Source organism: Lipophrys pholis, assembly GCF_963383615.2.
Source record: "Lipophrys pholis genome assembly, chromosome: 17".
Lineage (NCBI taxonomy): Eukaryota > Metazoa > Chordata > Actinopteri > Blenniiformes > Blenniidae > Lipophrys > Lipophrys pholis.
This window is the reverse complement of record NC_137643.1, coordinates 21,459,567-21,486,077: the sequence shown is the minus strand read 5'-3', so window position 1 is coordinate 21,486,077 and position 26,511 is coordinate 21,459,567. Positions and strand designations below refer to the sequence as shown.

General features: G+C 42.2%; 1 protein-coding gene across 2 annotated transcripts in view; it reads left to right on the top strand.

Moving 5' to 3' along the window:
- Positions 1–1,695: 1,695 nt before the first annotated feature.
- Positions 1,696–26,511, top strand: part of col22a1 (collagen, type XXII, alpha 1) — a 66,050-nt gene continuing 41,234 nt past the window's right edge. Inside the window, exons 1-9 of one of the 2 annotated variants that reach the window (XM_080484793.1) lie at positions 1,696–1,959; positions 4,667–4,809; positions 4,899–5,465; positions 13,694–13,774; positions 20,768–20,879; positions 22,670–22,793; positions 23,012–23,287; positions 23,375–23,455; positions 25,093–25,209. In XM_080484793.1, coding sequence (XP_080340919.1) covers positions 4,719–4,809; positions 4,899–5,465; positions 13,694–13,774; positions 20,768–20,879; positions 22,670–22,793; positions 23,012–23,287; positions 23,375–23,455; positions 25,093–25,209 — 1,449 coding nt within the window. In that variant the 5' untranslated portion in view covers positions 1,696–1,959; positions 4,667–4,718. The remainder of the gene's footprint in view (positions 1,960–4,666; positions 4,810–4,898; positions 5,466–13,693; positions 13,775–20,767; positions 20,880–22,669; positions 22,794–23,011; positions 23,288–23,374; positions 23,456–25,092; positions 25,210–26,511) is intronic. The other variant, XM_080484794.1, reaches the window with a different exon arrangement.

The window sequence follows — 26,511 nt, the reverse complement described above, 5'->3', positions numbered from 1 at the left end:
AAAACGAGATCTCGGGCTCAAGCACCAGACCGTCCGGGAGGATCAGACTTCGATGATGCTGAGCGCCGAATGCCCGAAAACATTGGTTTATAAGCATTTCTTTCACCCCTCCCTGCACATATGGTGTGGATGCCACATGTTGTTTTTACCGAAACTGAACACATATCTCTTGTTCTGTCCCGAGAAGTTTTTGATATCACAATCGTACATTCTTCAGATGGTCAGGATGTCGGCTTTGACATTTGTCTCAACCTGGAGTGCAAGGCTTCACACCTTCCCGGCTTTAGGCTAGCGACTCTTGGTTCACTCCCTTCTCCAGCATGGCGTTATCTGCCTGGGAACCAAGGTCAGTGGTCTGCTATTCCAAAAACTCAACAGTTCAATTGTTCTGCCTCACACACCGGATCATCCTCCCATATATGGTCATGTTATTAACAGTTCCGAGCAGAAGTGAGACAAGCTGATTATACTGGTATGCAAACTAGTGCGTTGATAACTCATAACACCTGTTTCTTCCTTAAGTATACACAATATACGTGAGAAAAATGTCGATATTTTCAAGAAACCAAACGCTTACCACAGATAACGACTTCAATCTTAACGAAAGGCCAATTAAAAAAAAAATAAACTTCTGTTGTAAAATAGAGTGAAAATCTTCTCCTATAGCTCTATGCACTGAGTATGTTTTTTATAACATTTTCAAAAAGTTCTGTTTTCAGTGGCTCCGAGCACAGCTGTGGAAACTGACACCAAAGACACAACAAAAGTTTTCTGTTTTCACTTTTTATTATATAAACGGAGCCTAATCCTTAATTTATTACGGTCAGATTGTTTGTTCATATGTTTTAACAAACCAGATCCAGAACTGAAGAGTTGTCAAATATCAGTGAATTAAGCTTCATTGACCCAAAACTGAATTTTTTTTTTTTTTACAATGAAGTCAAAGATTTTAGTTTATAATGTGTTAAATTAGGTTGGTGTATCAAAGGGATAGTAATCCGTTAAGTACTCAAGAAAAAACATCTACATACAGAAACGTTTGACAATATAAACACTACCACAATACTTTCACCTCAGGGTTGTCAGATTTAGCTTTTAGTATCCTTAAATGTGCGGTTTAGGTCCGACACAAGAAAAACAGACGAACCCAGCTAATATATAGATCAGACTTTTCTTCACCGTAAGAGTTTTTACACGAAGCTGTGAAATTCTGTCCTGTGATCATTTCCCTAACGTAAATACAGCCTTTCTCCAGAAGTGTGCTGCTGCTTGAGGCCAACCCGACCCCGCCATCAGCCACACCCCCCACCCCCCACCCCACCACCATCAGCCCCACCGCCATCGGCCCCACAGGGTGGCTCCGCTGTGGCTCTGACAGCGGACAGTCCAGGCGGTCGCCAAGAAGCCAACTCCTTTTCTTCAACACTTCAGAAGGGCGCAGCCTGAGAGAAGAAAGCGAGAGAGAGAAAGAGAGAGAGAGAGAGAGAGAGAGAGAGAGAGAGAGAGAGAGAGAGAGAGAAAAAGAGGGACAAAAATATCCAGAAAGTTGGGCCTATAATTGGCTGCATGCTTTTTATATGTGCGAGCACAACCCTGTCGAGAAGAGAAGCCACCTCGTCCCCCCTGTGAAACCCAACACTCCCCCCCCCTCTACTTTTTTTGTTTTTTCTTCCTCCGAGTTCCCTCCCTCTCTTCATCACACAAGGTTGCTGAATCTCACCTCAGTTCACTTTGTAACACCACTGTACACTGGATTGTCATCTGCCCCTCCCGGATTGCTTCATAAACCTGCTTCTCGCCGGCCCGCAGGAGCGACTTTATTTTGGAAGGGGGGGTGGAGGATTATTGACGCCTGATAACGATGTCTCCACGGTGCTGATTGGAGGTGTGAGGGCTGGAGGCTGAGGACGAGACACCTCTGGAGAAACTGAGTGAGTGAGTGAGTGAGTGACAGGCCAGGTAAGGCAGAAGAAAAGACAATCGACAAACAACCGCTTGTTCCTTGAAACGTCTGAGATACTTAGAAAGTCTTGCAGAAACTTGTTCGGTTTTAAATTGTATGCCATTTTCCTCCTCCTTCACCCACTTGTTTATTCTTCCTCTCTTTTTCTCATCTTCTTGGGTTGCACTTGGAGAGAACAAAAAAAAAAAAGAACAGTCTGTTTTTCTCATTTTGGAGAATGATAAACGCGGAGCTTCTGTTTTCGACATCCCGGTCCCGGGTCTACCATTGGGACAGGAAGTGGAAACGGGGCCCCGGTGATACAGAGGTGCAGTCTGTAAGGAATCTGGCCTCGGGTTCGCGTGTTGACAGAGGCAAGCCAGCTTGCGTTTAGCTTTTCCTTTCGGATACTGTGTCTGCTCGTAAAAACCGCGGATTAGCCGCGGCGCAGGAGCTGGAAGCAGCCGCGCAGCACATTTAAATGCAATCAGTGATGAAAGGGAGACTAATTGGAATATGTTCGACTTGTGCAAAGTTGGGTAAAGAGGATTACGAGCATGAATTCAAATCTTGTTCGGCTGCTTTCATCGGGTGGCTGAGATGTTTCTTTTTTTGGTTGTTTTTTTTTCTTGCGCTAAAGTACTTGCTGGGTTGCATTTCTAGGATTTTAAAAGCGCACTAATTGGGGCAATTAGAGCGATTCAGAGAGCGTGCCTATTCTGCTTATTAATAGCTACAGTGAGACTAAGTCGTAGAAAACAGCCCAGTGGAGAATCAGATAGGGAAATTAGTGTCTGGAGGCGAAAGCACTTTGCTATTACCCTCAGTAAATAATGCATTCTCTATTCCACAGAGTACACAAGGGGAACCACAGTGAGAAGGCAGTTGGTTTCAAGAATTTTCCCCACTTTGTAACCTTATGAAATAGTTTCATGTTTAAACGTCTTTATTTTTGTGCTAATTGCATGAATTAATCCCGATAGTTCTCAACATAAGACTTTAAAAGCCCCCTGAAAATTGTAATTTGACGTTTTGAGCATCAATTATTACCTTTTTAGGCTTTAATCTTAAGGGTGGGACAAGAAGAGTGGGGGGGGGAATCAGTCATTAAAAACATACTTAGCTTAGCTTAGCATAATGAGCTTGACTGTTGGGATGCAGCAATACCCACATACCAATATTTATCCCCTTAAGCTCTCTTATTAGCAAATTATCTGTTGTTGGTTTATAAGGAGAAGTGTGTAACAGTGAGAATTTTGGGATTTAAAGCTTTGACTGTAGCTTGTGGATACAGACAGCCGAGGCTGGCATCACGTGCGACGATCAGCTGAGGTTTTGAACCTTTAACGCGGGCGTGGAAGCTGGATATCAACTAATGAAATCTTTTCTCTTCAAAGCATGGCAAACAGAAACAACAGGATTTAAAATAATTTAATGTTAAAATCAAATCCAAATTTTTTTTACAATATCTGTCAATACAAATGCCAAGCAGATTTGGAGAGTGAAGCATTTGTAGGATGGCTTTCTTACCAGGGAAATAGTTTTTTATCTCGCCTGTCTTAGACTGTAAATGCTTATTCACTCATATTCATGTAAACAGGTAAAACCATGCCTTGATTTCTTATAGAGTCCTCACACCTGCTAAAACAAGACTTTGTCACACTTAGAGAAGATCGCCGAATGGCGACACACATATTAGATCAGAACGTCAGATTCTCACTCACTACCCGGTGTTGTTGAAATTAAACGTCACTGTTTTCTTTATGTGCCTTTTCATATGGAGTCAAGCACAATGTCTGAACCAAGCACATAAGGGCTAACAAAACATATCTAGTATTTAAATACTTAAATATAGGGAAATAGTGTTGTAGTCAAGACCACGAAACCCGAGATTGGGTCAAGACCAAGACCAGAGCATCAGAAGACCAAGATGATCCAAATGTGGTTCCATACCGCTCTCAAGTACTACAACACTACAAATCAAACCAAATGAATGTCTTGTAGCATCCTTACATTGCCCGAATGGTTCAAACTTGGAGAAAAATATGCTTCAAAGAAAGTTTGTTATGGTCAGAGAATATCCGACAACGAAAGCCAATTAATAATTCTTATTTTAACCATCATCCCCAAACTTCTCTGCTTCAGTTACTCGTTCAGCACGTTGAGCACATACACTCCCAGTATTTAAGTAGATGTGATTTTATTCCATCTTATTCCAATGAAACATGTTAGCGATGCGCTGCACACAGTAAACATGTTTTATAGATTCCCAAGCAAGAACATGTTTCATATGATTTCCATGTAGTGATAAATTTGGCCTATGGTTAGATCGAGCTACTAAATCTACTTTTCAGTCAGTAGTGAACGGGGGACTCATTCTGAACAATAAAGTAAATGTCTTTCATAAACCTGAAATATTAGACACATAATTTGACTGTCAGTAAAGATCTCTTCAGGTCAGGACATATAATTGCTTCCCAAGTTTTGCACGACTCAAACTTTCCTGCATGGATGGATGGATGGATGGATGGATGGATGGATGGAAGGATGGATGGATGGATGGATGGATGGATGGAAGGATGGATGGATGGATGGATGGATGGATGGATGGATGGATGGATGGATGGATGGATGGATTTCCACCATGATTCACTCAAATGAAGAGAATCACCACTAGAATCATTTGGGAGACAAACTATGTTGATGTTTTCTTTGCCTTTTCAGACTGGACAGCTTGATGGTGGTAACAAGATAAACAAAACAGACCCGGGCCGAGATGGAGTTACGACTGGGCTTCAGGGTCTCCCTGGTCTTGCTAATCCTGGCCTTGACTCTTTCCAGTGAGACAGTGGAAGCGCAGAGGGCAGGTAGGAGCCATCAAATCCAACACATTAACACAATATCAGTTTGAAAGCTTGTGCGTGACTAAATCGTCCCTTCATCCTTCATCTTGCAGGGTGTAAGAATGTCCACTATGACCTGGCGTTTATTCTGGATACCTCGTCCAGCGTTGGGAAGGAGAATTTCGAGAAGATTAGGCAATGGGTGGCCAACCTGGTCGAGTCTTTTGACGTGGCGCCCGACAAGACGAGAGTGGCGGTGGTTCGGTACAGCGACAGACCCACCACGGAGTTCAACCTGGGGCGACACATGACCCTGGAGGATGTCAAGAGAGCGGCTGGTAACATACGCTACCTGGGCGGAAACACGATGACCGGGGACGCCATCAGCTACACAACCGACAACATCTTCACGGAGCGAAACGGAGCGCGGCCCACAGCCAGAGGGATTCAGAGAGTGGCCATCCTCCTCACAGATGGCCGAAGCCAGGATTACGTTCTGGAGCCCTCGAAGGCGGCTGCCAAGGCCGGCATCAGGATGTTCGCCGTGGGCATTGGCGAGGCCCTGAAGGTGGAGCTGGAGGAGATCGGCGCCGAGCCGAAGAACGCCCACGTCTTCCACGTGACGGACTTCAACGCCATCGACAAGATCAGGGGCAGGCTGAGGAGGCGGCTGTGTGAGAGTAAGTCACTCGTTGAGGCTCGCGGCCAAAACGTCGCTCGCACTACCTTTTGAAGTCCATTTAAAGAGGCTGCCTCACCCTCAACGTGCACTTAATCAAATTAGACTCTTATTTTAACCTCGAACCGCCGTGCGGAGGAAAGACCCTGACCACCAAACCCCACCCCGACCACAAGGAGCTGCACATGCTGCACAAGCTGCGCTCTGCGATCATGGCTCAGTTTGATTGAATATGAAGTGTGTGAAGGGGGCTGTTTGAAAAAAAAAGAAGAAATTTGGCTTGTAAATGACAAGTTTCCTATAACCAAGGCATATCTGTGGTGGAGCTGCTTTTGTGACTCCTCTGGTGCAGAGGCGTTTAGCGCTGGAAAGCCTGTCTTAGTCTAACCTCAGTGATTTCTTTCCACTGGTGAGCTTTGAAGAACTCCTTCAACACGAGCAAATGGCCTCAGAACGTAGAGTGACGGTCAAATAAATTAGCTGAAAACGACTTGAAAGTAACACAAAAGCTCCAACAGCTTCCATGCCGTCCGGCCGCTGAGCGCGGAGAAAAGGGGGGAGTATCTCTGCGCGTGTTTACGTGGAGAAGGCGGATGCTTTGCACGCCAACGCATGAAATTCCTGCCTAAAATTAGCCGGACAGGAAAGAAAAGGATGCCACGAGTCTTCACCACCAACATTAAATACAGAAATGGGGATGATATGATTACACGGTGCGATCAAAGATGAGCAAGCGCTCGACTCTACTTCAACCTGGCTTGTAAGTTATCAAGTCTCGCAGGGTAAAACCAGACATTCCCGTCGAAACGAAGAGTGTGCGCAGTCTCTAAAATGCCTTTACAGCTCACTGAGGGCACATCCACTCGCTGTCACACGCCTCTTGCGCTTTAAAAGAAGCGCGTGGAATCATGTTAAGGTTCCTTGAACTGCGACCTTGCTCCTTGACTCCGCAGACCTTCAATCTGCCAGCCAGCAATGCAATGCCGGCTGCGCCCCGAGGAACAAAGCTGTGCAGCCAGTGTGTAGACTTGAACTGACCGAAAGGCTAAATTTACCCTGAAAGAAAAGAAAAGAAAAATACTTCTTGTGTTTGCTTTTTCTAATCCACAAAATCTCCACGGGTGAAGCTTCCAAGTCAGCAGAACCGGCTCCCCGAGCAACGCAAGGAGTTATTTTCACCCAGGAAATTATAGCTGTGATATTTCAAGTGGGTCCGCTTCATGTTTTCACCTTTTAATCTGTAGGTTTAAAAATGGACGCTATGTGTGGTCTCACCTTGTGGCATCGCGCACTTGACCCGACGTGACCCTGGAGACCAATAACCGACACCTGGGGCAGGTTTTAAAAAATGCAGCAGTCATAATGGCGGAGGACAGGGAACGCGGGGATTAAACATTTACCGAGGTGTGCGACGCTGAAACTGCTGCCGATGCTTTGAAACCTGACGTTCATTTCCAAAGGTTTTTACGCCGCTTCCAATTTAGATCGCAGCCGGTTCCTTAAATTATAGCTTCAGGGCCACAAGTGCAGGGAGGAGCGCAGCTATTGAGCATGCTAACGCCACCTTTAAAAAAAAAAAAAAAAAGAACCATGACGCACTTCCTCTCATTCACACAAAGGCAATAACTGCTGGACACACTGGCTTCATAAGGAAAATAAACCCTAATATCTCTCTTTTATTTCATCAATATCGGCTATACCTACATTGTTATTGCTACTTTCTAAAGAAAAAACTTTAAAATGAGATCAGAACAAAACAGCTTATAAAGCTTATATAGTTTTGCTATTTATACAAAAACTGTATCTTGTGTTTAATTTATAAAGAATTTATACAGTCAATTAAAAATACTTATATCTTTTGGTTTTATGTACATTTCATTTTACTACTTTTTAGTGAATTCAAATGGTTTGATTTTGAAACTTCTTTCTAGCATTTTTAGCCATTTTAAGCACTTTAATGTCCATTATTCTCGTGCACAAACTTCAGACCTGCAGGTTGAATCCAGGCCCCCCCAAGTTATTTTATGAATCCACTTGTTCTCAAATAAAAGTTCATCTTGCAGCATCCAAGACAAAAATCGAATTCTCCAACAATGAAAAAGAAGACAGCAGAGCATGTTTCTTTGTTCACTTTTCTCACCTTCGATCCTCACGAGGCTCTAAAATTTCAAGAGATCTAAAATATTTGTTTTACTAACAATGAGATGTTCTTTCACATAATTCAACGTAGACAAGTAACGAGGCAAGCTGTGGAAAAACATATTCACCTCTTTGTTACTCTATCGTGATGAACTTTAATGCTTCATTTCCACAACATTTCAAGTGAAAACGCATCATTTTTGCATTTTCATTTCAGAAAAGTACAACAAGTAACGCAACACATTTTTGAAAATGATGGCCAATGACGCCATTGTTTTGTTATTTTAGTCATGTGACCTGTTAATCAGTATTACTAATTTGAACTGTTCAGTTAATGTCAGTAATTGTTGCACGTTTCGGAATAATTGTAGAATATCAGCCATTTTAGTGTTTTTAACTTTTTATGCGGTAATTTTTCAATATTTCGGCTTCTTTTCTAGTCATTTTAACTATTCTCACACTTTCTTTCTTCTCTGCTATATCAGTCTTACTTTGGCAAGTCAATCTTGGCTTTTTAAAAAAAAAAAAACTTCTTTATGCCTTTATATCCATGTGTTAGAAGACATTTTGAAAAAGTGATAAAAATTCATAAAAGCTTCAGGGAGCCACTGCAGAGAGTCTGAAGGTTTAACACTGATTAATATGGTCAAGAACATGGAGTCCAGCTAAGTTTAGATCCAAAGCAGAGAGAAATCAGACAGGATGTCTGTGTCTTGAATAAAAAGAAAGTATTGAAACGCCCACAAGTTAAATCAACCTCTTAGATCTTCTCATTAAGCGCGTCGGCTCGTGTCCACTGAACTCGTCCTCACAATCAACACCACGGAGGTTCAAAGCCTCCCCGACATGATGATTTTTATATCTTTTTTTTTTTCATGGTGGTGATTTAAGAAAATTGCAGGGTTTGATAATTGTCGTTTGGCACATACTTGATCTATGAGGGACGTTGGACTGTCTCACTGGGATATTTTAAGCCACGGATGATATTTAGGACTGGCAGTTGGGCTGCGGACAAATTGCTGGGCTAATATTAGACTTAATGAGTAGTTCCTCCAACAGATTGATTTAAACTGATGACAGGATCCTGATATGCTCCACTGCTTTCAATCATATTTCCCTCCTCAGTTGTAAAATGAAAGCAAGTGAACAGATCACACAGATTTGAAAAGTGGGAACTTATTTAGGGAAATACACCAACCCGCTTAATTGGATCAATTTAAACTGAAAGTAACTGTAATCTCATGAAGGTATCTTACTGAAAAGAAAAACAGCTGAAAACCAGACTATTGTTCTTTATTGTGCTTACAGCGCGATTGAGTTACATGTACGATACGGGAGTTTACCGTTATTTGCATTGTTAACTGAATGCTTGTTTTAGAATACAAACATTTTCCCAGAAACTTATGCTGATGATATTTACATTTCTGAAAAAGAAAACATTTGGCCCCGTTTACACAACGTTTCAAGTGAAATTGTTGTTTTTGCCTGTGTGTTTCAGAAAAGTTTCACATTCAGACAACTTTGTAAAAACAATGTCAGTTTACATTGAAACTGCAGAAACACTGAAAACAGTCTATGTCAGGCCATGAGTAAGTGCTGTTGTTTGTTTTTATAATGAAAACACACACAAACGAGCGCAGAGAATAATACGTCATAAATACTCTCGAAGCATTCGTATGGACAGATGAACAAAGTTGGAGGCCATTGTTGTTACCGTACAGCTACTGAGCATGTGCAGAACAACTTACTATGGCCGTGGAAAAGTTGCGTTCCCCTTGTTTCCACGGAGTCGGAGCTTTTTTCCAAAGAATTCCACCTAGAAGACACCAAAAAACACAACAAAAGTCTTGGGTTGTCACTCAAAAACATTGTCAGGTAAACAGCGCCATAAACTTTATTCAAAGATGCCTTATGATTAATCTAATCAAAGTTTGCCTCCAGTGTACGGATGGAAAATTCTGTTATATAACAAAAGTGAATCTCTATAACCAAACGAAAGGATTCATATATATTTTTTTTTTCTTAGAAGTTACTCAACATGCCTTTTTTAATGCCTGAAATCATCTGTCTTCAATAAGCAAAGGTTCAATCACTTGGATGCCTTTTCTTTATGGGCTATATTTTCAAGTGTAACCTAAAACCATAAAAAAAATGTTGTTCTGAACACTTCCATGTATATATATATATATGTGTGTGTGTGTGTGTGTGTGTGTGTGTGTGTGTGTGTGTGTGTGTGTGTGTGTGTAATAAAAAAAAAAAAATCAGATTCACAAACCTTCTTGTAATGAGTTAAACATATCTTCCCTTCAATCAGTAGTAGTACTGCACAAAAGGCAGCCTATTGCATGACATCAAAAAGTACCTAGTATTTTGTGCAAAACACAAGTTCATTTTAACAACAATATAGTATAAAATATACAAGTTAAAGTTAAAAAAGATATTAAAATGAAGACTGGTCTGGCCACCAAAAGAAATCCAGAATGTTGATTCTTTTATTGTTTCCTTAAGAATTGACCATAAACCTTCAAAATACTTTCCTTCACTGCGATAGATACAGTATGTTTGAAGGGACCGCCTCATCAGAACCCCGTCATTACTTTCTGTACGAACAGTGTAAATAAACATGTGACGGTTTAGTTAATTTAAGGCCTTAAAAACCAAATGAGGTGTTTCTTCGACGAGGGCTGGTTCAACTGAAGGGTTCCCTCAAATACCTACAAACATGTGTTCTGCTTTAGAGGCGTTCCAGGATCCGGCAGACGGGTCCTTCACAGCCTCCCCAACATTCACGACACTAAATAATCCGAACAATTTGTTTGACTTACGCAACATTGGCGTACGTATGTTCCTCACGCCAGCCAGCGTTCAAACAAACACACCCCGTGGATCATGATCCACCGGAGGAAAACACCTTGAAACAGGAGGATTGGTTTTCTAAGATTAATTACAAATAACCCTTCACGTGTGTAATTTCATAAATGAAATTAATGTGGACGTCACAATTTCTCCCAAATGCATAAAATGTCAAAATGTTTTTCTTTTAACCCAAATGACAGCTTTACGTTGCGTCTGTCATAACTACTATGACCACTAGAGGGCTCCAGTCATCTTACTATGTGTGTCTGGTGACTGTTACAGGGTCCTTTCTTTCCAACATATTTTTTTAAACTCGGCCAAAAACAAGCTAAAAACATTGACATTGAATATCAATGATCAAACCCTGAGAATAAAGCGATCGGTCCGTATGTGTTCAAATGATCATTATGCATACGACTAATTCGCTGGTGTGCTTGTCATATGATTTACTGATGATGGAGTTTAATGGGAAAAGCACTGCTGATACAGTTCATCCTTTGGGAAACATTTGATTTCTTGCTGCAGTTCTCGCCAATCCAATCATTCATTGTTAAAACATTTCCCTAAAAACTCACTGTGACGCTGGAGGAAGAGTTCGGGAATCACCCAAATGACCTTAATCACCACAATCTCTCCACAGAAAACATTGAAATCATCAACATCTGCAGTAGTTATTTAAATATTTCCACCTGGAAATAGACCAACAGACCAATGAAACAACATCTCAGGCAAAGCGTAAGTCTTTCATTCGGCCATTAAATCCACAGACGTCACAATCAAGAAGAGTTCCATGTATTTTTTACTACTAGTAGAATCATAAATAAAACTCACAACCCACAAGACTACTATCAAAACGTGACTCACATTAGGTCAACAGTTACATCTATTAAATCAAGCGGTGTCACTCGCTGCATTCTTCAGCTCTGAAGTGGGCACCTTGATCCAAATAGAAAAATACTGCGCCTGCCAATAAAAACCCAAACCTGAAGGTGTTGCCTTTCTCACTGTCATCGCCCTCACTGAAATATGCGCCTGTGGGAATATGACACTGCTGCGGGGTCTCGGGTGGTGCCCGGCCTTCCTACATGCTGCTGGGGGAACCTCAACCATCGTCACCCATTCACACACACTGGGGCTTCCCTCCTGAACGAGGTTGCCAGACCCTGCGAGAGAAACAAGCGTTAAGGCTTCTGAAAACTAGAGGGTATAGAAACGAACAATGAACCAGCCTGACTTCAAAAGGGAGTTGCTGAGCGTCGTAAGTTGTTAAAACTTTTATCTTTAAATAATATTTTCAAATCAAATTCAAGCCTCATTATTACATTTTTGCTTCCACGTCTACAATGTCTTTGAAAACAATGTCTGTTTACATGGAAACGGCAAAAACACTGAAAACAGTGTAGTTAGCATGTTGGGCCACAAGTTGGCGCTGTTGGGTGTTTCAGCAATGAAACCACAAACACATGAGCAACTACACTCTCAACTATAAAACCAAAAGGTCCCAGGAGATTATAGACTGGGAGGCATGACATCTACCGACATCTACCGACATCTACCAACATCTACTCATATCTATTGACATCGACTGACATCCACTTACATCTACCGACATCTATTGACATATACTGACATCTATTGACATCTAGTGACATCTACCGACATCTATTGACATCTCCCGACATCTATTGACAACTACTGACATGTACCGACATCTATTGACATCTACCGACATCTATTGGCATCTACAGACATCTATTGACATATACTGACATCTACCGACATCTATCGACATCTACTGACATCTACCGACATCTATTGGCATCTATAGACATCTATTGACATATACTGACATCTACCGACATCTACCGACATCTACTGACATCAACCGACATTTAGTGACATCTACAGACATCTATAGACATCTACCGACATCTACTGACATCAACCGACATCTACCGACATCTACTGACATCAACCGACATCTACCGACATCTACTGACATCCACCGACACCTATTGACATCTACCGACATCTATTGGCATCTACAGACATCTATTGACATATACTGACATCTACCGACATCTATCGACATCTACTGACATCTACCGACATCTATTGGCATCTATAGACATCTATTGACATATACTGACATCTACCGACATCTACTGACATCAACCGACATTTAGTGACATCTACTGACATCTATAGACATCTACCGACATCTACTGACATCAACCGACATCTACCGACATCTACTGACATCAACCGACATTTAGTGACATCTACAGACATCTATTGACATCTACCGACATCTATTGACAACTACTCTGACATGTACCGACATCTATTGACATATACTGACATCTACCGACATCTATTGACATATACTGACATCCACCGACACCTATTGACATCTACCGACATCTACTGACATCTACCGACATCTACTGACATCTATTGACATCTGTGTGAAGAAGACCTATTAACTGCGCCCGTAGTGCTCATGAGTATAGCAGTGTCCCAGGACAGTTGTGAATCCTCTGTCTACATGGAGCGTTTTCAAAAAGAGCCTGATTGTCTCAAAACGCCATGCAACGTTTTTGTTTTCTCCTAAGAACGTCGTCGTGTAAACGGAGCCTTAGACTCTTGTAAGAAGCACTTTAAATCCACATCAAACCTCTGTTAGCTGCACCCAACTTCCTTTATCCGGGACTTTAAACTAAAATTTCTCCCTTTGAATTCCAAAGCAGAAAGTAACTGAAGCATTTCCATTCAGGCACGTGTTGGAACCATTACAGAGACGGCACAATATCCCGATTAGAGTTAAAAATGATCAAAATGGTATGAAAATACATTTTTTCTATATTTTGCCCAGTTTGATCCTGACATTTCTCATTGAAAGGTGAGGGAAAAGAGAAGTCCGATCCAAACTCATCTCCTCATCCAAGTCTGTCTCAGCCAATTCCAGACAATAAAGTAAATTGATTGTTGTGGGAAAAACAATTCCAGAAAGGAAAACTAATTTGAAACAAACAAAAAAAAAAAACCCAAACCACATAAAACAGCTGTTAAGCCACTAATACTTCAGATTTCAGTCCACAAAATGTGGTTTGATGATCTCAGTGACAATGACAAGGTTTCCCTGAGGATGTTTGAACTTTTCTCTGCTGACTTAGCACAATCGCATATTCCATTTCCCGTGTGTCTCACTGAACTACTGTCCTTTCTCCTCAGACGTCCTGTGTCCAAACATGAAGGTCCAGCCTGACCGCTTTCAGCCCAACAGCACCAGTTATGGTCTGGAAGAGGTTCCAGGTATGTGCAAACCTGCTGCCTTGCCAACGGCGTCACGCAGCGCCGGCTATATCCGGAAACCACAAAGCTTTTAATACACTTAAGCAGACAAAATCATATGTTTTACATGCTTTGCGTTGGGCGCTTTCCCTCAAAGTTGTTCTCTCTTTCAGACGGTTTTCAGACAGGAAGTTGCCACTTTTCATGTTGACAGTCGATGAAAATGGAAAATTGCATATTGGAAGTCCAGTTATGACAGTGGTGTTCAGCGCAGCGGTATTCTCCTGCACACGTGCAACACGGCTGTAATGAATAGTTCTTCTTCACCTGCTCGGTAGATGAACAACGACAGCAAAGGAAACTCCAAGAAGCGTGGCATATGTGCGTCCTGTGTTTCGTTGTTGGTCTGCTGCGACACTGGATGCTGCTCAAGCTGCGCTTGGTTTTCGTGTTTGTGCAAAAGCTTTCGGCTTGTTTGCACCTGCGATCACAACGGCTCGAGCCTGAGGCTTGATGCTTCTCGTTAGACTGCCACCTACAGGTTTGGCATGCTCATAGTAGCTCTCAACCATATTTGAATTCATTTTGGACACGATCTGGTGTGAACAACGTTACTTTTGAAGCAACGTTTAAACGACCTGTCAACTCCTAGAACATAATTCTGAAAATGTCAGCCGATTGTTTTGTTTGAGTCTGAAGCACATTACGAATCACTTGATGGTTTTATTTCATGCATTCCAAGCTGCTGTGTTAAAAGCTTCTTACCTCTTTTTTTTTTCTTCTTCTTAACTCAGAAGTCTTGAATAGCGTTTATCCAGAAAGGTCGGATGTTGTTATAAGAGTGTCTTTTGGGGGATCTGAGTTCCTGTCTGTGTCTCCCACCCACATCCATCACTCTGAGAGAAAAAACAGATGCATTGGCACGGCTGTTCGGACTCCTGCTATGTTCAAGTTCAAGCAGAAAGAGATGTCGGCGCGATGAATCTGTGTGTTTTAGCCCCGTGGAGGGACATGTTGACTCTTTTCATGCTCGGCTGGCACGGAGAAAGCTGATATTTAGAGGAAAGCACAATGCTATGATTTTGTCCGTCACTACACAGGTGGATTGATAGGAAAAATAGATTCAAGTTGTCTCTGGGTTATAAATAACTACATTTGTTCACTGATAAATTGATCGAAATGCATCGGAAAAGTTAAAAAAAATTTACATTTGAAGTGTTTTTCCTGAAGCCAGAACGATCAAAGCTTCTTGCTTTCGCCTGTTTTACCTTAGAATAGAATAGAATAGAATGCCTTTTATTGTCACTTGTACTAGGTACAGTGACTTTATGTTCCGTGTCACCAGGGTGCCGGAGGACGGTGCGGCAGAAGGAACAGGTTTTCCGATCTATGACAGCTCGCACGCGTAGACAAACAAACACATCTCCCCTGTGGGCCATTTGGAGTTTCCACTTCATCCAACTTAAGCGTTTTGGACCGGAGGAAACCAAAGCAGCTGGAGGGAAAAACTACAGGCCAAAACATATGGAGTCTATAGAGAAAGACCCCGAAGAAGAAGTCGGTGGAAAACCTTCAAGCTCCGTAAAGTCACGGCCTCGTGAGAAATGAAGAAAGCCAGATTGGGAACAATCTTAAATGTCTGTGTGAGGTTCAACTTGTGATGGAGTCGGTTCGGTGTAATGCAATCGTGACAACTTCAAATGAACAAATGACATTTTTTGATAAATATGAGTGGGAGTTCAGTCAGTTACAGTTCCAACATGTCAAATGATCATTTCAAAAGATGTTTATCGATCAGAGATACGGTCGGTCATTTAAAAGGCCTTAGTTCAATTAAAGGAGATTATAGCTCTGCAATCAGTTTTGACCTCTGGTGGCCATAATCATAATAACAAAAACAAACGTAGCGACGCAGGATAGGGCGTGTCGAAAAGAGAAAGTCCATTTTAGTGTCTGTTCAAAAAATGTAAATTATTTTCTTGAATATTTTTATAAATTTTTTAAATATCTATAGAAGGGGTGAGCAACATGTGACTCTTCACCCCCTCTCTAGTAGCTCAAAATCATACGTCTTGTCTTTATTATATTTGCACACCATCTTTCAAAACAACTGATGTATCCTAATAAAAGAAAGTTAGAATAGCTAAAATGACCAGAATTGCTAAAAATGACTATAAAAGAAAAAGAGCCAAAATGGCTTAATTTACAAACAGCAGAAATAAGAGTCAAATACACTAAAACAACAGCAACTGCTAAAATCACTAAACTGGCTAACAAGCTAAAATTGCTAGAAACTGCAAGATTAAATAAAAATACATAAAATCACCAAAAACTGCTCAAGAAGTTAAAACGGAAGTGGCGAAACTGGATAAAATAGCTGAAAACTCTTAAAGAATGTAAAACCATTAAAATGGCTAAAGATGCTTAAGTGGCTAAACTACTTAAAATGGCTAACATAGAAAAAAATCTAGAAACTGTTTAAATAACTAAAAAAGCCAAAACAAATAAAGTTGCTGAAAGACGGGTGAACATAGCTAAAAAACGGTTCAAGTTAAAACTGCTAAAATGGCTAAAATGCATAAAATCGCAATAAAGGGTGAAATAATAAAAAAAAAAAAAAAAAGGCTAAAATACATAAAAATGCCACAAAACAACTGTCAAAGAAATGAAAACAGTCAAAATGGCTAAAAGAGTCACAATAATTAAAACCGATAAAACGGCAAAAAGACATAAACTCCCCTCCATAAAAACAAACAAACAAAAAACAAACAATGGCTATAAAAGGCAGTACAGAAGGAACAGATGCTTTAAAAAAAAAAGCTAAAACAGCTTAAAATGACATCTCTAAAATTAATAGATGTGAATCAAGATAGATTTCTTGTATATAAAAACAGTTTTATCCTTGATTTTAAGGTTGAACAAGTTTGTGGCTCCACATGAATTTCATTTGGTGGAACTAGTAAAAAACTTCCTGAACGTTGCAGACCCCTATCCTGGACAATAAGAGTCTGATAATGAAGAGGAACATTTCTATTCATCCTACGATTAAAAGTTGCTTTTTTTTTTGGAGTTGAAGTAACTTTTCAGTGTAATTTCAGCTCTGAGTTGAAGACTAGTCCTTCATGACCCGAGACGACGGCGTCACTCCGCATTATCACACCCCGGTCGCTGAGCAAGTGCTAATTATGTGGTTTTCCTCCCTGCTGCAGCAGACATCAGAACATACTGTCGATAAATCAGAGAGTCTGTCAGGCTCTCGCGAATCCTCTTTGTTTGTTATTCTTTGTTCGGCCCAAAACTCCAAAAGAGTCTCTGGGGTAAATGAAACAAGGATCGACCATAAATACAGTGCAGGCTGATTTACATCTCTTGTACATTTAGCTCCCAAAAGCCACAAATGAAACAGGCGCCCTCACCGAGCTACTCTAATCTCTTCAAACAGATTACCAATTTAGTGGATTTCAGTTTTTTCGCGGACCACCAGCAGAGCGCCAAGACGCCAGAGCCAAGGTCCGGTCGGTAAAGCGAGGGGAAACTGTCGTTGATTCCCTGGAGCTTCAGTGTCGCACGTCAGACGGTGGTGAAGGGGAAAAGACGTGTCCAAACCCCGCCGTGGGTCCCACTTAGACGGGGTTAGAATGTTATCAAACGGCGGTTTTGAGGTTTGAAGCTTCATGACAGGACAAATACGACTTGGGGGTTTCCAAGCCGCCGGTTAACTTTAGCGCGTACGTTTGTCAAGCTCGCTCCGGGGGAGAGAGTAAGACAAACGGTGTTTATCGTGGGACTGCGACAGATCCTGCTCAGAATCACACTCTCTTCTGAGGAGACGTCAAGGCCGTTCGGAACCGATTACGATTTGACAGGCAAGAGATCTGCGGTTTGTCTCAGACTCCCACTTATGAGCCGTCTTGTCGGACCCCTGGGGGGTGGGGGTGGTAGGGGAGTGGTAGGGGGGGGGGGGTTAACAAAACCTGCTCGCCGTTATCTGCAGTGCAAACGCTGCCATCGGCCTCAATCAAACGAACGCTGCCTCCTTCTCAGTCGCTGAACTCATCTGGCTCTCGCCACTAAACGTAGGCCCTTCGCTCATTTCTTTTTTTTTTTCGGTCGTCCAAAATAGTTTTATTTTTTTTTCTACTTCTTCTTCTTCTTCTTCTTCTCTGGGGTTGATTATACGCTCTCCACTGCCAGTGCAAATTACAGCCCTGCAGTCGGATGGGCCCCAGCAGTGGCCACAGAGGAGTTTGCTCAGCGACACGAGCCTGGCGACTGAAGGGAAGGAAGGCCAGTAAATCTGCGACGGCGTCCTCCAAACAGGCGAGGACAGAGTTCACCATTCCTTTTTTTTTTTTTTTTTTGTCATTCAATACAAAGAAAAAGGAAAAAAAAAAAAACCCTGGATGGCGGTACAGAGTGTAAAGCTGACCGTCTTCATCCATAAACATCAGTATCATACGTTTTAGGCATTCTAGCCTAACTGAATGTCGCAGGTTCAATCCCCTCTCTGTCCACGTGTCAAGGTGTCCTCGAGCAAGACACTGAACCCCGAACTGCTTCCCGATGGAGGGATTAGGCACCGTGCAGGGGCAGACGGCTCCACTGGTGTGTGAGTGTGTGTGAATGGGTGAATGTGACTAACGATGTAAAGCTCTTACGCCTTGGAAAAGCTTTTTATAAGTGAAATCCATTTACCCTTTTACTCATTTTAAATCTTGTTTCAAGTCTTAACTTTGGGTAATTTTAATAAGCTTTTGCTTTTTTGCTGTAAAAACGTGCATTCAAAATATAAGCGTAGGAACTAATGTTTGTTGTACTTTTGAGTCTGATTGTCACCGTTTGTTCCTTCAGCTTTCGGAGTTACGTGTAATTCTTTTTGCTTCTTTGACGTTGGTCTGAATCATTCGTCGCGGTTGTTTCGTGTATTTCCATATGGATTTTCTTTATTGTTTTGAGTATCTTTGAAGTTTTTCCCCTCTTTTCTCCGGCTGGGTACTTCTTTAAATCTTTAGCTTTTCACTTTGAGGAACTTCGGACTTCACAGTGTCTCTGTTCTGAGTTTCATTGGTGTTGGAAGACGAATTACCATTTGTTTTTTCCCTTCTTTCTTTGAAGCTTTTGTTTGGTACTTTTGCATTTGTTTGTGGTTTTTCCAACATCAACACCAGATCTAAGATGGATTACGTTGCTTTAGTATTGTCTTGTCGCTACTTGGTGGATCTTTTTTTAAAGTGTTTTAAGTCATTTGTGGCTTTTGGGAGAAGACTCTGTGGCCCCCTGCTGGTCACATTCTGCTCGAATGAAGCTTAAGAACTTCACTGTAAAACACCAGTTCCTCACATTGATTGTGATTGTGAACAAAATCATTAAAAGAAACCTTATTTGGCCCAAAACAAATGAACCCTTCTACATCTGGATTCTGTAAAGAAACAGCACCGTGTCTTGATCGGCAGAGAAATCATCAAAAAAAACAAAAAAAAAAAAACACATGGCCAACAAAAAGTGTGTTTCCCCTCAAAGCTTTTCGTGAACTCACCAACCGGCTCATACCAACCCTTGATGGTGCCGAGTGCAGAAAATAACCTGCTGTGGCTAACAGTCCATCTGAGACACTTAACCGACAGACGGAGTATCAGCGGCGGATGTCTGACGGGCCGATCCTCTCCGTTTTGCATTCTGTTATGACGGCTTTCTGTTTTTAATGTTATTTTTTGCTCTGCAGCTAATGGCGGGGGGGTGGGGTGGGGGGGGTGGGGGTGGGGGGGGGGGGGGGGGGGGGGGGGGGGTGTTCGGCCTTCTTGCCACCTGTTTCCCAGGCTGCTTTTAAAAACATCCACTCAGCTTTGGCCGGACTCTCACGTTACCACCTTAATGCCCCCGCTTTCCCCTCTGAACGATCACTGCACCCCGTGTTAATATCCCCTCCCGGAAACGTTACATTGCTGAGATGTTTTTCCCGTCTGTCGCCGCGCCGTCGGCCTCCAGGAGAGCTCCGTCCAGTCCAAGGCTACAGAACCCTCAGTTCTTTTGCTGCGTTTATAGTGCTTGCACACCCAGCTGGCATCGCCATAGCGACAGCACTTGTTTGTTGTACAAGGGAGTGTCCCGTCTAAACCGCCTAAATATGGTCTGTGGTCATACCACTTCAAGTCGCATGCTGCAGGGCAACCTACACACACACACGTGCACACATGCTCATGCTCGCACCAGTAAGTCCCCCCCCCCCCCCCCCCCCCCCCCCCCCACCCCCCCCCCCCCCCCCCCCTCTACTCTGGAAGCAAATCTAACAAATATTTAACGGCCCAACAAATGGCTTTATTGTCCAGTTGTTCAGTCACATGACGATTCTTTTTTTTTTTTTTAATCTTTCCCTGCAAAAGCCGCAAACGCAGTTGCAGCTGGGTGTGGCGGGACTGACCCAGTTAAATGTCAGCATACACGGGCCCCGTAACTGGATGACTGAGCTGAGTTTCTTTGTCTGTGAGCGCATGTGTTTCAGGTCCCTTATTGCAAACAGGGACGAGAAAACGTCGGGCGGCCGTGAGTGAAATATAAGAGGTTCAAGACAAGAGGTGTATAAACAATGTGATGGAGGAAGAGACGTAGCAGCTCCGCCAAATCATTGAAAATAGTACGACAGGCCAAGGCTGACATGTTCCGCGTCTATGTTGTGAAAATTCATCATAAAAAATGAGGCACCAACAACCAAACTGGTGTCTGTTAACATAGAACGGCCTCCATGGTACCAGAGAAACTTGTTCTGCAACGTCTCTCCACAAACATTTTCTTTTCAACAATACCTTCAAGAAGATAAGATTGTTTTGGAATCTTTAATGGCGACGGGCTCCTTGGACGCCACAGGTGGACGGCAGTCAACCATTAAGACATCCACACCCGGCGACGGAGAGACGGGGACAATGAAAGCTCAGCCATGCCTGGCACATAACAATATGTGGTTTTTTTTTGTTTTTTTTAATAATAATCCCGCTGAATGATTTCCCTGCGTTGCCCCAGGGTTCGACCTGATGGACTACTTCAATGTGCGAGACATTCTGGGGACCAGAGATGATGACGGTCAAAGTGCGTACGTTCGTCTTGGCACCATGCCCATTGTGCAGCAGACAGAGTAAGTGACGATGCAATTTCTTACAAATACTTTATTACACTTTATCATACTAGAAAAAGGAACCTTGACGATCCTGATGAGCAACAGTGATTTCCAACTTGGGCGTCTTATAAAAAAACAAATCCCACAGAAAAAAGCTTATTAAAACCAAGAGAAGACTGCCCATTAGTTTTATTTTGAAGGATCCTGTGTATGTTCTAGATATTGGCTGAACTATATTGTTTAAATCATTGATGGGAAATTGGGTCTAGAGCCTTTGTTAGGCCATATTTAACGTTTTCAAGTGAAAATCAACAGCTTTCGTTGCTTTTTGGGCAACCGTTTCCACGGCAACTGTGCTTAGAACCACTGAAGACGCAACTTTTTGGAAACGCTGCTAATACACATAAGCACCACGGCCATAGCAAACAGTACTTCTGTACAAGCCGATGGACAATAACAACAACTCCTACAAATTGTGTTGCTTGATACACTTGGGTGGTACAGTTGGGCGGAGTTATTCTGTTAATGCATTTTGGGCAACCGTCAATGTTGCCATCACCAAAGTAGACCAGGACAAAGTTGGATTCCGCAGGTTTTTATTGGCGTGTTCCAGTCGTCACATTCCTCCTTTTTGCTTGACTCCATATGTTTCATAAAGTCAGCTGCTGAATAAAAGCTACCCACCGCAATAATCCCATGAGCTCATTACATTGTTGTGGACGTTATGGAAGTGCAATGAGTTCACTGAAAAGAAAATAGATCTGCCTCGTTAAAGCCGACCGTCTCAAAAGTCTGGGTCACCGTCCCCGGATGCTCTGGTGACGATTCGAGGTGGGAGGTACCAAAACAAAAGAGGAAAATATGACAAATGGACAAGAGAGTGATTATAGTTCATGAAATGTTGAATGAAAAAGGAGGTAGTATAGTATGGTATGGCATGGTGTTGTAAATACGTATATCCTTATTTCAAAAACTATTTTCAAAAGAAAATGACGTTTATAATCAAATTAAAAGACAATATGCTTGTACCAACAATAATGTTGAGCATTGAGAAGAAGGAGAAACTGTGAGTAAATACTATATTAATTTTAGTAATACTCAGCACAACAATACTCATAACAACAAAAATAATAATGATTTTAATAATAACTCATAAATCGTAATAACAGTGTATTCGTATCTGTTCAAAAATAAATAGGGAGAAAGGAACTTTCTTTTCTAGCCCGACGCATATTCAAGGATCAGTTAACTAAAAGCACATTTACACGACAACGTTTCAAGTGAAAATCCATCGATTTTGTGCTTTATTCTCCGCTGCTGTCGATGACATTAAAGCCTGCATGGCTTTTATCTTTTTAAATTTCAAAGGGAGGTAAAGTGAAGTGATGGTGTTCTGGCCCAGCGGCTCCTGGTCCAACCTATGGCAGCTTCTTTCCACCTTTCTTACTAAACTTTTCTACAAGACAACCATCTGCTGAGATTAGTAGGCGATGATCCACATCAGAAGTGGCTCTATTCTTTTGCAGCTCTATTGCATGCCGACATCGCCATTCTGATCAAATTCAAAGAAACAAGGGGAGAAAGTCTTTGTTTGTGGTGTTTTTGTGGATTGTCTCCTGGCGGTGTTGTTCTGCTAAGGGTGAAAGAAACGGTGGGTATAAACAGAGCGGTTGGTAAGTGAAGCCTGCGTTTAATTCAGGGTTTCTACATTAATATTTAAACTGTTGTGCAGCCACTGCAACTGTGTTTATCACATCCTGGACACAGAATAAAAGTCAGTATTACCAATGTGGTTTTTTTTTCCACAGGGATGTTTTTCCTCAAGGCCTGCCTGATGAATATGCCTTTGTGACGACGTTCAAGTTCAGAAAAACCTCAAGACGTGAGGATTGGTACCTCTGGCAGGTCTTCGACAAATATGGAATCCCACAGGTGGGTCGGTCCAGTGGAAATACTAAGAATTAGATGGTTTTAAGGTCAAAATGAACTCTGCCAACGTGCTCTTTAATTTCTTCCAATGGAAGTAGTGTGACAAACAGGCAACAAAGACATTTGATTGAAGCAATTTCAAAATGAACCTTCACAATTTTCCTTTAACATTAATATTTCTGGTAATGTGATTATTTCTGTCCTGCTTTTAACCCAATCAGGTGTCCATCCGTCTGGACGGAGAGAACAAAGCAGTGGAGTACAACGCTGTCGGACTCACCAAAGACGCCGTCAGAGCTGTGTTCAAGAACGCCGAGGTCGACAACTTGTTCGACCGCAACTGGCATAAGATCGCTCTCAGCGTGGAGGCCAAGTCGGTGTCTCTGTACCTGGACTGTAAACACATCCAGACCCTGCCGATCGAGGACAGGGAGGACATCAACATCCAGGGGAAGACGGTCATCGGGAAGAGGCTCTACGACAGCGTCCCTATTGATGTGAGCGTTTTAAACCCGACCGCAGACACGGGGCGTTTTCTCGAATTTGCTTTATTATACTCACATTGCATCCGTACTTTTTTGCAGTTCGACCTCCAGAGGATGATGATTTACTGCGACTCCAAGCATGCCGAGCTTGAAACCTGCTGCGATCTCCCAACGGGACCTGTGAGTATTGTTCATCCTTCAAACACGGAGGCCACATCTTTCTAAAGACTGTGAAACTCTGTATTGTCAATGCTGCTGTGTTGTGCGGTGAGAATAATGGTTATTGACAAGTAAAACATCCGAATAGTTTAGACAACCAAAGGTGGAAGGGAAGGAAAATAGAGGCACGGAGGTTTTTGTGCGTTACGCATACGGATAAATATCGGTCCATTGAGGTTCATTTGATGGAAGGTGACAGAAACAGACCAATGGAGCGGAACCATCGAGATCAGAAATGGATGACAAATACTGAATGACCTCAAAGTGATAAGCCTTTACCTCTACCATTCTAAATAACTGGGGACCAACACTGAATAAACTCCCAAATAAGCAATTTTAATGAGATAGAGATTAAAATAGTGGAAGAGGAATAACAACTTCAGCACGTGTACACTCAAAAAAAATCAAGTATGCAGTTCGTCAGTCTACATATCAGAAATATGTTTGATTAACATGAGCATATTGAGTTTCTTGTTGTTAAATGGTTCATTCTAATACACGTTGGTCAGATCATATGAATGAATGGGATTCAATGTACCTAATAGGAATAGATGGAAATGTGTGACATGATTGAATTACATTAACTCAACAAATAATTTTTGTGTTTGTGGAAAAGACTGAAAAAGATATCTTTTCCAGTGTTACCTGATTAACTGAAGCCAAATAAAAGAAACTTAACATAAGACTATATCTCTCTCTCTCGGACATTTAGACCTCGTTTACACGTAATTTTCCAGTGAAAATGGCAAATCGTGTTTTGGGTGTCGATTTCATATTTGTGAAAACAGCTCCCAGGCTGGATGTTTTCCAGAATGCTCCAACTTCATCGTTATCAAAATGGGGGAAAGGCGACTTTTCCGAAACGCTGCTCCTGTGTATGTGCACCACGGTCATAGTAAACAGTTCATTCAGGGTAACGACGTCACTGCGTCATGTTGCATACCGGATGATGGGGAATTGAAAACATTTTGGCCTTGGTTTGACATCAGTCGGATAAAAAGTGACCACATTATGATGAAACTACATTTTTAACCTTTTTGTGAGCTGCACCTTTGACCCAGATCTCAAATTATAATGAAACCATCTTTAGATAAAAACAAATCATCCCAGAAATTTCATGCAATTCGGTTGAGTAGTTTATGCAAAAAGTTGGTCATGTACATACATGCGTACATACAAACCAATAAATAAATACATTTCGCTGGCGAAGGTAATAACAAAAATGGCGGCCTCCAGGGTATCATGACTCCCGGTCCGTATTGTCCTGCGACTTGGTAGTTTTTATTGAGATTCGCCGTTATAATAATCCAAGTTGGTCATCTGTCCATATGAATATCCGTGTGTTCAACATTGTGTTTATAGCGTATTGTTCATTTATAGAGTATTGTTCTCTACACGCATGTCTGTGTGGTTTCATTTCAAAAACAACCAACAGCACCAACCTGTGGCCTGGCCTGGTAACTACATTACGCGCAGTGTTTCTGCCATTTCCATGTAAACGGACCGACGTTTCCAAAACGTTCACACGTGAACGGACATTGTTTTCAAAACAAAAGATCCTGAACGTAGGCTGTCCACTTCTCCGCATTGTGTTCCAGTGTCCCAAGAAGGTGGTGACGGAGGCGCCCCCCGTGGCGATCCCCACCCCGACTCCCACCAGCGTGGAGCAGAAGAGAGGCCCTCAGGCCAACTGCTCGTGTCCCGCGGGAACAAAGGTGAAGCCCGGCCGCCGCTCTCGCTGTGCCTTATCCCCTCCCATTACTCCCACGGATGAGTGGCGATCGATGCTTTTCTTGAACACTTCTCAATAGGTGGATGTTTTCTTTTTCTTTTTTTCCCCTGGCAGGGGGACATCGGCGCGCCCGGTGTCGCCGGTGCTCTGGGCAAAAAGGTTGTCTTACGTTTCCTTTCAGTTCAGCTTTGTGTGTGTGACAAAAGACTCCCAGCTTCATTGTGTCGCTTTTTATTTTGTCTATTTGAACATGTGTACTTCCACAGGGTGAGACTGGTCCTAAAGGTGCAAATGGACAGCCGGGCATCAGAGGAGAGAAAGGAGAGACTGTATGGAAACGTCCAACATTCACACCTTCGTCCACACATAGAAATATAATAAGCTCACATATACTGTGTTCAAGTGACTTGACATCAGACGCAAAGCGTTTCTCTTTGAAATAATCCATCAAACAAAGACGTTGTTTGACACTGCATGCCTTCCAGCTGCTCTTGCGTCTCATCCCGCCTCGATAATAATTGATCCTTATCGATTGATTATTTGCAGGGCAAACTAGCCTCTGTCAAAGGAGACAGAGGTGAGAAGGTAAGTAAACCTGCTCCTCCTCCTCCTCCTCCTCCTCCTCCTCCTCCGCTCTGCACGTGCGATCTGCTGGAACTTCATTCTCTGTGCATGTTGGGAAAACCTTCTAATCTGCTGCGTGGGGTCTATAATCCAAAATCCCGGAAAAGTTAAGGCCTTAAAACTAAACGAAAATGCTTCATACGCATACTCGAGACATATATAAATCATATTGTTGTATAGAATGTTTGGAATAGATTAATTGCCACTTTGACATCAGCACATTAAATCAAACTTTAATGTGCCGCTTCCCTGTTTATTTCTGTTTCTTGCTTCCTGCTTGAGGCTCAGTCTTCGGCCTGCTTTGCCACAGAACGCTGCCTAAACCTGATGACCTAAGTCAACTTAAAGCGGCAGTTAAAAATGGCCACGTTGGTCATCGAGTACATATGGAGAAAGTGAAATCATCCCTCTCTGATTGCCCCTAATTGCATCCTGAACAGAACAGAACTGCAACCATCTGCCCCGTTACTGTTTTTGTTGTAGATGAAGTTTTTTTTTTTTTTTTGTCTGGTTCTTCCTCCTAATCTCTGCAGTGAAGGACATGACGTCGGTTAATGAGATATGAGGCTAAAATAATCTCCTGGGACTTGTAAAGTGGTTTCTTGAGAAGAGGGGAAGGCTTGCTGTGGTTTTTTAACCGTGTAATTTTGCCAGCCGTTAC